Source organism: Thalassophryne amazonica, chromosome 16 (genome assembly GCF_902500255.1).
Source record: "Thalassophryne amazonica chromosome 16, fThaAma1.1, whole genome shotgun sequence".
NCBI lineage: Eukaryota > Metazoa > Chordata > Actinopteri > Batrachoidiformes > Batrachoididae > Thalassophryne > Thalassophryne amazonica.
In genome coordinates, this window is record NC_047118.1 from 51,570,978 (window position 1) to 51,585,311 (window position 14,334).

At 40.1% G+C, this 14,334-nt stretch overlaps 1 protein-coding gene across 1 annotated transcript in view; it reads left to right on the plus strand.

Annotated features, from left to right (window-relative positions):
* The window catches only part of LOC117527467 (arf-GAP with dual PH domain-containing protein 1-like), a 58,289-nt gene extending 43,955 nt beyond the window's left edge, over positions 1-14,334 (plus strand). Inside the window, exons 5-11 of the mRNA XM_034189824.1 lie at positions 4,896-5,008; positions 5,299-5,445; positions 11,416-11,499; positions 11,586-11,648; positions 11,744-11,815; positions 13,920-14,148; positions 14,237-14,334. Of these exons, the coding sequence (XP_034045715.1) occupies positions 4,896-5,008; positions 5,299-5,445; positions 11,416-11,499; positions 11,586-11,648; positions 11,744-11,815; positions 13,920-14,148; positions 14,237-14,265 (737 nt within the window). The 3' untranslated portion in view covers positions 14,266-14,334. The remainder of the gene's footprint in view (positions 1-4,895; positions 5,009-5,298; positions 5,446-11,415; positions 11,500-11,585; positions 11,649-11,743; positions 11,816-13,919; positions 14,149-14,236) is intronic.

The window sequence follows — 14,334 nt, forward strand, 5'->3', positions numbered from 1 at the left end:
TATATCAAACAAATAATGAATGTTTTTACATTCTTTCAGTGGAACGAATATTTAATGCAGTGAAAACTGGAACATACCATTCAACTTGGCTTCATCTCGTTGAATGGAACATTTCATCTTTCACCTCATGAATATTTGTACCATTGAACTCATAAACATTCATTATTTGTATATTGACTTAAAGTAATCCGCAACTGTTTTTATCAATGATTTATCATTTGTGTAGGTTGTGCTTCATGCAGAACCTCCTGACGCTCGTTACTGAGCTCCGCAAGGCTGCAGCATCAAACTGATCTGTGTTTTTACACTCCAGAAAAGATCGCAAACAAATTCTTTGTAACTCAACTCAAACTTTATTTATAGAACACCTTTAAAACAACCAGGATTGACCAAAGTGCTGTACACATTAAAATGCGATCATGAATAAAATGCAGCAATTACAATAAATAGTAATAAAATACATAACACAGTGCTATAAATAGAATTGAATAAAGTAAGGCTCAAGTGAGGACATAACAGCTACAAGATTTGGGAAGAATCGACAAATTATTTTTCTTCATTGTGGTCTTGCCGATCAGGGGAAGAAAAAAATTCTGATAGGAGAGAATTCAGTACTTCCATGGTTTTGTTTTCTTGATTTAGCTTTAAAAATTATGCTTGTTTTCCAGTTATGATTTTAAAACGTTAAAAACAGAATGATGCATTTTTACCTCCACCAACGAAGTTGGAGGAGGTTATGTTTTTGCCCCTGTTTTTTGTTTGTTTGTTTGTTTGATTGTGAAGAGCCTGGAGCCCACAATTTTTCATATATTTATTACAATTTTCATTTTTTTTTTTTAACTGAAGATTCATATCCTGATAGGCAATTTTAAAATTGTAACAATCCCTATCTTTAACATTGAATGAATTTTCAAAAATTCATTTAAAATGTGACATCATGGAAATGGCAGACTCAGTGTGTCTCATGACTAAAAATGTGCGCTGTCTTTCTGCATCAATGGCTTCTTGTATTTTCCTCTGCAGAGGTTCAGCCGCATGTGGTTGTTAGTGACAGAGAGGAAAAAAATAGTCTTTTGTGCCTAATAAGACTCGTACAATGCTGGGCTACATGGCTGGGAGAAGCTAGTGGTCTGGTTGAAAACAACAACAACAATCACAGTCACCCCGGAACAAAGACTTTTTTGACCACAACTTGCTCAGCATTTCCAAATATTTTGAAGCTGTGATGTGCTCTTGTTGTCGTGAATGACTTCTCTCTTTTTGCTCCAGTGGATCGGCCGTTGTGGACAAGTTGACCTTTGCCACTCATGAATTCTTGAGGAGAACATTAATCAGCTCAGAGTTTTGTTTTTTGGACTTTAGTGGCTGTTGCCACAGTGAATTTGTTCCTGCTCAAGAAATCACAAGACAGTTGTAAAAGCAGGGCTGAACAAGTGAGGCATATTGAAGTTTATTAATTTTATTTCAATTTCTATGATGATCATGAGCAATGTTCAGCTTTTTGTTGGCCACTTCACCGGAGTTGGACGTTCTTGTGGTCACTTTAGTCTCTCTGTACAGTTAGCAAGATGTCCTCAGAACACCTAATCTGATATTGATGAACCTTGGCAGATATACTGGGTTATGTATGGTAAGAAGTGAGTTGACTTAAGTTAGAATTTTTCAGCAGTCAAGGTTTGAGGGTCAAGGTTCAAAACAAAAGTGTGATCCAAGTGTTGAAAGTGTGCTGAACATGCTGAATTTGTACAGAGACTCATTTTTGTCAGCAGTGGTGTTCATGTCTCTGGGTCCCCGCCATTTGAGCTTGAGAGACATCTGGGAAGAGCTTCTGGAGTCATGAGGTCCCTGGACAGAGGTGTTTGGTGATGCTGATATTTTTGCAGCACGGATCAGCTGCGGTCAAATGACATTTATGTATAAGTTCTTGCAGTTCTGTTGTGATGAGTTTTTCATGAGAACCTGTGTTTTTTCTTGGTTATAACACGAACAACTGCCTACCTGATCCATGCATTACATTCACCTTGAAAGAATAACATTTTTCTTTTAAACAGAATGTAAAATAAAGTGAAAAATTATGTTTTTTCAGTGTTACAAATGTGCAAATAATTGATGATATGACTTGATGATTTAAATACAGTAAAACTAGCTAAATCGCCATTGTATAAACCGGATATTCGCACTCACCATACAAAAACAAAAGTCCCAATGTTTTTGTATGGTTTTCCATGTAATAAACAATGTATATAACGGATTTTTGCTCTCATTGGACAAAACATCCTGTCCGAACGCAATGTATTTTCATTAAAAAGCCCTCACATGTACCGGACAGAGCAGTCTGGACGTGCACAGTAACAGAGGTACAGCACTGACACTCGCCGATTCGAGGAAAGTGGTACCATATTTCCTTGATTAAAAGCTCGGGCATTTTTTTTTCAAACCGTGCTCAGACACTGTGCCTAAACAAGGCAGGGCGTAATTCAAGGCTGGTGATTATTAACAAATTGCTGCTTGTTGCCTGCGCTGTAATAATGGTGTTAAGTTTCACACATATCCCTGGGTCTGATGATCTACTCCCATGTGGATCATTGCTCACTAGCTGGCTCAGTCTACTACGTGTTCTTCCCAGGTCTTCCAGTCAGTGGAGCAGTTCCTGAGATTGTGCTTCAGGAGGTCCTTGTAGTGTTTTTTATGCTCCGCGCGGTGGTTGTCCGTCCTTCCGTCAGTTCGTCTGTCCGTCCATCCGTCTGTCCGGCCGCAGTTTGTTCACCGCTACGTAGCTGGCACCTATTGCTCGCAAAAACTTTATATTTGGTGGGTACATGCCTTGGAGGAGTATTTCGCATGGGTTTGAAGGCCGGTGACCTTGACCTATTTTTCAAGGTTACCAATGGTCACAACTCTCAAATCTTTCGCCGCAAAGTAGCGCGGCACCTATTGCTCACAAAAACTTCATATTTGGTGGGTACATGCCTTGGAGGAGTACTTCGCATGAGTTCGAAGGCCGGTGACCTTGACCTACGTTTCAAGGTCACCAGTGGTTGGAATTTCTTTTGAAGGCTGGCGACCGTGACTGACTTTTTATGGTCACTGTTTGTCACATCCTCTAAATAAATATTATGCCAATCTCCAATTTTTTCATTGTATATCCCAGTTTACATCAAACACATAAGGTTCAACCAAATACCCACCCCATACAAGTACATATTACTGCACTTTGCATGGAAAATAATACTGCGCGCGGGGCATTTCATGATGAATGTCTCTAGTTCTTCCCTTGTCTAGATAGATTTCTTCACTCACCTGGAAGTAGAAGTTTTGCTTGGGAAGTCAACTGCTGGACACCCTTATGTCGTGACCCACCCACAATAGCTTGTTCTTGATGATGACACACTCTGTGCTCTTTAACTTGGCTACAGCCTGGATGTTGATGTTGGTATAGTAGTCTTCCTGCATGATGGAGAGGATACTCCTCAGGCAACGTTGGTGGCATCGCTCGAGGGTCTTCAGGTGGTCCAGGTCTCAGATCCGTACAGTAGGGTTGGCATGACAACAGCTATGTAGACAAGGTTTTTTGTGTCGGGTCGAAGATCTGTGTTGTTAAAAACACGGTGGTGAACTGCTGAAGGCACTTCCTACACACTTGAGTCAGTTTTGGATCTTGCCATAGATGTGGAGGTGATGGTCTAGTGGTTAAGGTGTTGGGCTTGAGACCAGAAGATCCTCAGTTAAAATCCCAGCCTGACTGGCAAATCACTAAGGGCCCTTGGGCAAGGTCTTTAATCCCCTATTGCTCCCGATGTGTAGTGAGTACCTTGTATGGGTGCACCCTCACATCGGGGTGAATGTGAGGCATTATCTGTAAAGCGCTTTGAGCGTCTGATGCAGATGGAAAAGCGCTGTGTAAATGCAGTCCATTTACCATGCCGACGTTTAATGACACATGGCTGCCTTGGTATGAAAATCTAGTTCTACTGCAGTATATGACACTGTCTGCTATGTCGCTCAGTGAAATAGCAGCTGGGCTACCAGTCTGTAGACCCGGGTTTGAATCCCAGTCACACTACGTACATGTCTTCTTCTGCATTGCTTCCATTCGCTCTGATGCAAATGGGTCCACGGCTTGGCTGGGGAAGTAATCTGTGATGGACTGCAGTCCCATTCAGTTATCCAATTCACGCTACAGACATCAACTGGCACCGACTGGCCTCTGGACCTATATAGGATTTATTTTTATTGTGACATTGCTTGTCTGTGCATGTACACATGTGTTGGCTGTGAGTGCACAGGGCAGTGAAGCTTCCTTTGTTCCTGCAGTTCTGTTTCTGTTGGACACATTGAATTTGGACAGAGACCAGTGTCAAGAACATGACTGCAACAGAGCCAACACTGTCAGAGCACTCATGTGCATGTGTGTGTGTGTGTGTGTGTGTGTGTGAGACATTTTGGTATACATGGAGGCCACCGTTGGTCATTGTGACTTGGGTTTATATCCTATGTGTCTGGTTTGTTAGATCTTTGGCAGTTGTTGCAGAATAAGCCTTCGCATGATATTCTATACCACAAAAGCCAAGTCTATGTTTATACTCCCTGGTCTTTCTTTGTTGTTGTGCTCCTTTGTGTGTAATTTATTGATATTACATATGTATATGTAAATAAATAAAAGAACAGAATAGTAGAATAGGAAGGGAAAAAAATGACACATGTAAGACAATGTTTTAATTCAAATGTCTTCACATGTGGGCAACAGTGACAGTTAGATTCCACGAGCTGGTGGTGAATTATTTCAGCGTACTACAACCAGAGCTGCTCAGGATGAGGACGGTTATAGAAACAAGGCACACAGTCGTGCACGTTTCAGTACGTTTGCTTGTCATTGCTGTGTCTCCTCCTGGCAGGCTACAGAGAGGGATTTCTATGGAAGCGAGGTCGTGACAACGAGCAATACCTGAGTCGGAAATTCATTCTGTCCGAACGTGAGGGCGCTCTGAAATACTTCAACAAACATGATGTGAGTAATTTGACCTTTTTTCACATTCTAACTTTGTGTTCCAGCTGTGGATCTCAACACTTTAAATTAGAAATGCTGCTGAAATTTGGAGATTGCTGTCAATTTAAGTACAGCATCAGTATTTATTTTGCAATTTCATATTGCCAATATTTCAAGGTCACAGTGTTTAATTTGTTCCTGCTTCCGCTCATTACTGATCTGTGATCATTTTCAGCACCTTCCAATTCCCACGAGGATTGAGATGTACAGGTCATGAGGGTGGAGTTACTTTTCTTTTCTTTCCACTGCAGGGTCGAGAGCCCAAAGCGATAATGAAGATCTCCACGGTGAATGCCACGTTCCAGCCAACAAAAATTGGCACATCTCATGGCCTCCAGATCACCTATTTGAAGGACAACAGCACGAGAAACATCTTTGTTTACCACAGCGATGGAAAGGTGAGGTGCAACGCCTCAATACTTTAGTTCCAAGAAATGGTGCTTGTGCTCCCCCTCATGGACATAGTTTGCAATTACATGTCTGTAAGTTGTAGAAACATCTTAACCATTTCTGAGATTTGTATCAACAAATTAACCACAACAATCACTCATTTTGAGGGTTTTGTTCTTCTCAAGTAGATTTATTGCATTTTTTAATGAATTTGTCCCGATGTCTATTAAGATGTATCCAAAGCTGAGTGGATTAGGAGCTGGCCTGCAACTATGTAGACTTTGATTTGAATCACACCCATGCCACTTCTCTGTGTCCTTGTACAAGACACTTAAGTCTCAGCTGTAAATAGGTACTGGCCTCGGCTGGGGGAGTAACCTGCATTGTACCAATCCAAGGGGAGTTGCAGACATACATGCATCATGGTATGGAATGCGGAGAAATGCAAGCAGTTCATATGGCTCATGAGCAGGTTTACTAAACCTTTCTTAAAAAAAAATCTTGCATCTTCTTTTCTTGACACTTTAAACAAATGGAGCCAATGGATGCAGTCAATGGATGAGAGCCAGGCTGCAAAAGAAATGATAATCTGAAATAGAAATAAATGAATTTGCTTTAAGTTATAATTGTGCCAGTTGAATTCACCTTATGATGCAGGAAGTTACGGTGTACTTTCACGAGGCCCTCTGGACCATGCCAGAGCATGAGCATGTTACATCCCCTCAGTCCAGTTGGTTTGACTAGTGTCAGCATTCTTTCCTGACTTGCAGAGGTGGTCTCTACCACCGCCCAGCTGTGGTCAACAGCATGTTGTGTGATCACAAACATCACCAAAGCACAAGACACGGAAGTCACCTCACTGACACAACTATTAAAACATTTCTACTAATATTACTAAAACTACTTGGATAATACAGTCTTCAATTCATTCAACAACATAGAGGTTAAAAACAGGTCTGGTGTCTTACCATAATGATGAACATGAATCGTGGGCCAAGGGCAAAGCTCCAGAATCCGCTGTGTTCATCTGCTGCCTCCATAAAAATCTTATCATGTATGCAGGATGATTGATTAATAAATCCCTTTTACTACAGTTCTCCATGCAGCCCCTGTAGCCCCCACTGCACACAAACAGGACAGAAGTAACACGTTACAACTGACTCTGCCGTGTGTTGAACCGATTTATAGACCAATACAATTTCCTTGTTTGGACCACTGTGTCAACCCCCACGTCCTCCATGAAGGAGATCCCTCAAATCACTAAAACCGCCCCTGGTGTGGCTACAAATACAGTATGTATTCAGGAGACATGGTTCTACATGTAAGTGGCTTTCAGGCATGTGATAACTGATTCCAAAGCATCTGAACTGTGTTTGGAGTGGAGGCGTTGGATGGAACCAATATCTTGCCAAAACTGTACAGATGGCAATAAATAAATAAATAATAAAATTTGTACAAATGCCTGTGGTGACACCCTGTGGGTTGCAAATACAGTTTTTTTGTACTGATAAGACACGTATCTATATACTAAGAGACAACTGTGTGTGTGTGTGTGTGTGTGTGTGTGTGTGTGTGTGTGTGTGTGTGTGTGTGTGTGTGTGTGTGTGTGTGTGTGTGTGTGTGTGAGTGTAAGTATGTCGCTCTCCTGTTTAAGCGGCACCTTGGAATTGAGCCAAACTTGGCACACATATACTTTGACATATGGCGAGTGACTTAGGATATTGAGCACTTTAATAGTAGAAGTAAGAGTAGTCGTTGTGCTGCATTGGCAAGTGTCAAATCAAATCAAATCAATTTTATTTATATAGCGCCAAATCACAACAAACAGTTGCCCCAAGGCACTTTATATTGTAAGGCAAAGGCATACAATAGTTACGGAAAAACCCCAACAGTCAAAACGACCCCCTGTGAGCAAGCACTTGGCGACAGTGGGAAGGAAAAACTCCCTTTTAACAGGAAGAAACCTCCAGCAGAACCAGGCTCAGGGAGGGGCAGTCTTCTGCTGGGACTGGTTGGGGCTGAGGGAGAGAACCAGGAAAAAGACATGCTGTGCAAGACAGCAGAGATCAATCACTAATGATTAAATGCAGAGTGGTGCATACAGAGCAAAAAGAGAAAGAAACACTCAGTGCATCATGGGAACCCCCAGCAGTCTACGTCTATAGCAGCATAACTAAGGGATGGTTCAGGGTCACCTGATCCAGCCCTAACTATAAGCTTTAGCAAAAAGGAAAGTTTTAAGCCTAATCTTAAAAGTAGAGAGGGTGTCTGTCTCCCTGATCTGAATTGGGAGCTGGTTCCACAGGAGAGGAGCCTGAAAGCTGAAGGCTTTGCCTCCCATTCTACTCTTAAAAACCCTAGGAACTACAAGTAAGCCTGCAGCCTGAGAGCGAAGCGCTCTATTGGGGTGATATGGTACTATGAGGTCCCTAAGATAAGATGGGACCTGATTATTCAAAACCTTATAAGTAAGAAGAAGAATTTTAAATTCTATTCTAGAATTAACAGGAAGCCAATGAAGAGAGGCCAATATGGGTGAAATATGCTCTCTCCTTCTAGTCCCCGTCAGTACTCTAGCTGCAGCATTTTGAATTAACTGAAGGCTTTTCAGGGAACTTTTAGGACAACCTGATAATAATTAATTACAATAGTCCAGCCTAGAGGAAATAAATGCATGAATTAGTTTTTCAGCATCACTCTGAGACAAGACCTTTCTAATTTTAGAAATATTGTGCAAATGCAAAAAAGCAGTCCTACATATTTGCTTAATATGCACATTGAAGGACATATCCTGATCAAAAATGATTCCAAGATTTCTCACAGTATTACTAGAGGTCAGGGTAATGCCATCCAGAGTAAGGATCTGGTTAGACACCATGTTTGTAAGATTTGTGGGGCCAAGTACAATAACTTCAGTTTTATCTGAGTTTAAAAGCAGGAAATTAGAGGTCATCCATGTCTTTATGTCTGTAAGAAAATCCTGCAGTTTAGCTAATTAGTGTGTGTCCTCTGGCGTCATGGATAGATAAAGCTGGGTGTCATCTGCGTAACAATGAAAATTTAAGCAATGCTGTCTAATAATACTGCCTAAGGGAAGCATGTATAAAGTGAATAAAATTGGTCCTAGCACAGAACCTTGTGGAACTCCATAATTAACCTTAGTCTGTGAAGAAGATTCCCCATTTACATGAACAAATTGTAATCTATTAGATAAATATGATTCAAACCACCGCAGCGCAGTGCCTTTAATACCTATGGCATGCTCTAATCTCTGTAATAAAATTTTATGGTCAACAGTATCAAAAGCAGCACTGAGGTCTAACAGGACAAGCACAGAGATGAGTCCACTGTCTGAGGCCAAAAGAAGATGATTTGTAACCTTCACTAATGCTGTTTCTGTACTATGATGAATTCTAAAACCTGACTGAAACTCTTCAAATAGACCATTCCTCTGCAGATGATCAGTTAGCTGTTTTACAACTACCCTTTCAAAAATTTTTGAGAGAAAAGGAAGGTCGGAGATTGGCCTATAATTAGCTAAGATAGCTGGGTCAAGTGATGGCTTTTTAAGTAATGGTTTAATTACTGCCACCTTAAAAGCCTGTGGTACATAGCCAACTAATAAAGATAGATTGATCATATTTAAGATCAAAGCATTAATTAATGGTAGGGCTTCCTTGAGCAGCCTGGTAGGAATGGGGTCTAATAGACATGTTGATGGTTTGGAGGAAGTAACTAATGAAAATAACTCAGACAGAACAATTGGAGAGAAAGAGTCTAACCAAATACTGGCATCACTGAAAGCAGCCAAAGATAACAATATGTCTTTGGGATGGTTATGAGTATTTTTTTTCTCTAATAGTTAAAATTTTATTAGCAATGAAAGTCATAAAGTCATTACTAGTTAAAGTTAAAGGAATACTCGGCTCAATAGAGCTCTGACTCTTTGTCAGCCTGGCTACAGTGCTGAAAAGAAACCTGGGGTTGTTCTTATTTTCTTCAATAGTGATGAGTAGTAAGATGTCCTAGCTTTACGGAGGGCTTTTTTATAGAGCAACAGACTCTTTTTCCAGGCTCAGTGAAGATTTTCTAAATTAGTGAGACGCCATTTCCTCTCCAACTTACGGGTTATCTGCTTTAAGCTGCGAGTTTGTGAATTATACCACGGAGTCAGGCACTTCTGATTTAAGGCTCTCTTTTTCAGAGGAGCTACAGCATCCAAAGTTGTCCTCAATGAGGATGTAAAACTATTGACGAGATAATCTATCTCACTCACAGAGTTTAGGTAGCTACTCTGCACTGTGTTGGTATATGGCATTGGAGAACATAAAGAAGGAATCATATCCTTAAACCTAGTTACAGCACTTTCAGAAAGACTTCTACTGTAATGAAACTTATTCCCCACTGCTGGGTAGTCCATCAGAGTAAATGTAAATGTTATTAAGAAATGATCAGACAGAAGGGGGTTTTCAGGGAATACTGTTAAGTCTTCAATTTCCATACCATAAGTCAGAACAAGATCTAAGGTATGATTAAAGTGGTGGGTGGACTCATTTACATTTTGAGCAAAGCCAATCGAGTCTAACAATAGATTAAATGCAGTGTTGAGACTGTCATTCTCAGCATCTGTGTGGATGTTAAAATCTCCCACTATAATTATGTTATCTGAGCTAAGCACTAAGTCAGACAAAAGGTCCGAAAATTCACAGAGAAACTCACAGTAACGACCAGGTGGACGATAGATAACAACAAATAAAACTGGTTTTTGGGACTTCCAATTTGGATGGACAAGACTAAGAGTCAAGCTTTCAAATGAATTAAAGCTCTGTCTGGGTTTTTGATTAATTAATAAGCTGGAGTGGAAGATTGCTGCTAATCCTCCACCTCGGCCCGTGCTACGAGCATTCTGGCAGTTAGTGTGACTCGGGGGTGTTGACTCATTTAAACTAACATATTCATCCTGCTGTAACCAGGTTTCTGTAAGGCAGAATAAATCAATATGTTGATCAATTATTATATCATTTACTAACAGGGACTTAGAAGAGAGAGATCTAATGTTTAATAGACAACATTTAACTGTTTTAGTCTGTGGTGCAGTTGAAGGTGCTATATTATTTTTTTCTTTTTGAATTTTTATGCTTAAATAGATTTTTACTGGTTATTGGTGGTCTGGGAGCAGGCACCGTCTCTACGGGGATGGGGTAATGAGGGGATGGCAGGGGGAGAGAAGCTGCAGAGAGGTGTGTAAGACTAAGTGTGCTAAAAGATTGGTGCCATATTTTTGTATTCTCTTCTTTTTATTTTGAACTTTTTACCTCTTCATTTTTGCAAGTAGTAGTAGTAGTAGTAGTAGTAGTAGTAGTAGTAGTAGTAGCAGTAGCAGCTGTCTCTTCTAGAGGCAGCTTTAGATGTGCCCTATCAGTCCTCTGGAATCCGGGATAGGTGGGAGGTGATAGATTTGTTGGTGAAGCTTAAGTTTTCTTATCTGTTTCTGAATCAAACTCACCCTGGGGCAGGTAATTGGCTAGTATATTATACAATATGTTGTGGTTTGTGTGACTGGTATATTTTGCATTTGAAAAATAAAGTGCCATAGTTTAATGGTTTTTTTTTTTTTTTTGCATTTGCAATCCACAATGTGTTAGGGCTTGAGAACAATATGTTTTTTGTAAAGTTATATTTATTTATTTATTTGATAGAGACTTGGCATGGAAAGGCAGGTCGAACCAGTGACACTGAGTGAGAGATTCAGTGAGATAAGAGAGAACAGAGCAAACAGTTTTATTTGTTGTATGTCAATAAGCAATGGCATGTAGTTAGGAGTGGCCGAGAAGAAGGGAAGCTTTTTGATTCCCGAAATAGACGCAGTGGGAGAAAAAAAATGATTGGGACACATTATAAATAATTAGTGTATTTCTGTAAAATCAAGTTTGGATTGTGTGTTGAGTCACTCAACGTCCTGATCTGCTGTCCTGTAGGAAATGGTGGACTGGTTCAACGCCATCCGAGCAGCCAGGTTTCACTATCTACAGGTGGCCTTTCCTGGTGCTCCTCTCACTGAAGTGAGTTTGCACAGTACACACACACACACAAACACACACAGAGATGCATGTGAGAGTACATGTGTGAGAGTTTGCTCTTTGTTCAGCTGGTGCCCAAACTAACGAGGAACTACATAAAGGAGGGTTACATGGAGAAAACAGGTCCAAAGGTAACATACTTTTTCTCTTTTGAGAAAAGGCTGAAAGCATCGTGTGTGTTTGGGCACTTTTACCAGGTTTTTCTTTCATTTTTTTTCCTTCACAGCACACAGAGGGCTTCAAGAAGAGATGGTTCACGATGGATGAGAGAAGGCTCATGTACTTCAAAGAGCCATTGGTAAAATAGCCACACGTTATACCATATACCATATACAAATTCACTTCCAGTGAATCACATTTTATTTATACTGTCCAAAATTACAAACTCCAGTTCCAGCAAAAATAATAAACATAGAAACAAAAAATGTGAATAATAATACTGGACAAACTAATCCATGTGCCAAGTGGGTTTTTGGTACTAGTTAAAGGGACAGAACAACACTTGTAGTGTACCATGGCCTACAAAAAAAAAAGTATGCTAGCCATCCCGCGGTGGTAGATATAGCCAGGTAGGAGAGTGATTCTTTAACTACGGGCACTATTGGCCTTGTAAATGTAATTTCCACCACACCATTGCCTTACAATATAAAGCGCCTTGGGGCAACTGTTTGTTGTGATTTGGCGCTATATACATGTGCTCTGATGTCACTGTTTATCTCCATAGAAACTACCCAAACAATTTTTCATACAAACCTTTTAAAGGGACATTATTGTCGTGGTGGAAATTACGGCAATAGTGTGGGACAACTACATTTCGTTTAAAAAAATCACAACAGTTGTATGACATTGAATACCCCAATTATATTTTGATTATTTTACTGATATTTTATTCAGAGATATTTTTAAAACATTAGAAATGTTTTTTTACTATTCATTTTCATCATTGAAGATCATACGTCTGGGTGTGGGACAAGCACAAAATGGCAATATTTGCATATAATGATGCTGAAAAAGGTGAAAAAGTCATCATAGACTACTAGGACAAATTTCTTAAAACACTTTCATTGTAAAGATAACTATAAAAGTGTGAAATTTCCCCTTTTTTCTTTTTTTCATAAAATATGATCAAGGGACATAAAAGTGCCCGTAGTCTAAGAATCACCCAGGAGTCAAAGTCAAGAATTACATAGGGGTCAAAATATAAAAACGCTCCATCAAATTAAGAAATATATTGCATTATTTGCCCGATCATAACAATTCCAAAAAGGTGTCATTTGGACTATCTATGACTGAATTCTGTAGAGTTATGGTCTAAAAACAACAAAAATTGTGACAAAAATCATTTTCAGTTTGTGCAGGGGACAAAAGTTGTTCCAGTTTTGGTAAGAAGTGATGCAGATGAGTTAATTGGGTTTTAAAAAGGAAACGTTTTCACAATTTGTCATGCTTAGTTATCACATTAGAGGGTCACATATGTCATAGAATATAATGTCCATTTTATTTGACCGTTACTTTGGAGACTAAGCATTCAACATGGTCAAAACTATTCCATATATTAATCCTTTTATTTCAACCAATAATTTGCATATTTTTTTATTAAATTTGGAGCAAGTTTAACTTTTGACCCCTGTACAAACTGAAATTGACCTTTGTCACTGTGTGACCTGGCTATAGCTACCACCTTGGGATGGCTATCTTACATTAGGCCATGGTACACTGAGGCTAGATTGTAAGTGTCATTTAGTCCCCTTAAGTGGTACCGATTAGGTCAAAATTGATGAGAGGCTCATGCACAAAACCTCTGTGACATCACTCACAGGTTTTCTGAAGAGCAGAGTTGATCTTCAAATGTTGCCATCTTGGCAATACCTGACATCTTGGGTCGCACTACTGGCAACCCATGAATGGGTAAAGGGGTGGGACGTGGGCAAGACTGGTATGACCTGGATGAATGAAGCCCAGACACACCCACCTATCTTGAAGTTATCAAGCCTAGCTAAAGCAAACTGTAGTGGTGTAACGCGTCATAGCTGGTCCGATCTGCATGGACAGCCTGCTACATTTCGGTAGGCATGCAGACTGAAGATTAATTGTAGAGTTTAAGTAACTGTGATTTTGTGTCATAGTGACTTATTTTTAAAGTGACAATAAGTAATCCTTCAGAGCCTATATAAAGTGACACTTGATCCAGAATCCGGATCCGGATCACCTCCAAAATTTAATGGAGTCTTCCATGACCTAATTATGTATCTGTGGTGAAAATTTCTTCAAAATCTGTGCAGTCGTTTTGACATATAAACACCGATGATTTTATTACGTACTTGGCTGACATAATAATTAAAAAATAAAAATGAGGAGTTCTGAGAAAAGTGAAACATGCTCCATCCACGCTGTGCTTTCAGGACGCCTATGCACGAGGTGAGGTTTTCATTGGCAGTAAAGAAAACAGCTACACTGTTCTTCCTGGCCTCCCTGCCTCCGTTCAGGGAAACCACTGGCCGTTTGGAATCACGATAGTTACCCCGGACAGAAAGTTCCTTTTTGCCTGTGAGACTCAAGAGGATCAGGAGAACTGGATCGCTGCATTTCAGACTGTGATCAACCAACCGATGCTGCCGCAGGATTACGCAGGTAAACAACTAGTGATGCTTAACCTTTGTTTCAAAATTACTGAGGCTGACAAGGTTATTTTTTCTTCTTCTTCTTTTTCTCTGAGCAGTGGAGGCCTATTTTAAGCACAAGCCATAACTGCTTGGATGCACGAACGACTGGCTGATGATGAGGAGTAGGTGGAAACTGAAGAGGCGCATAACCTGA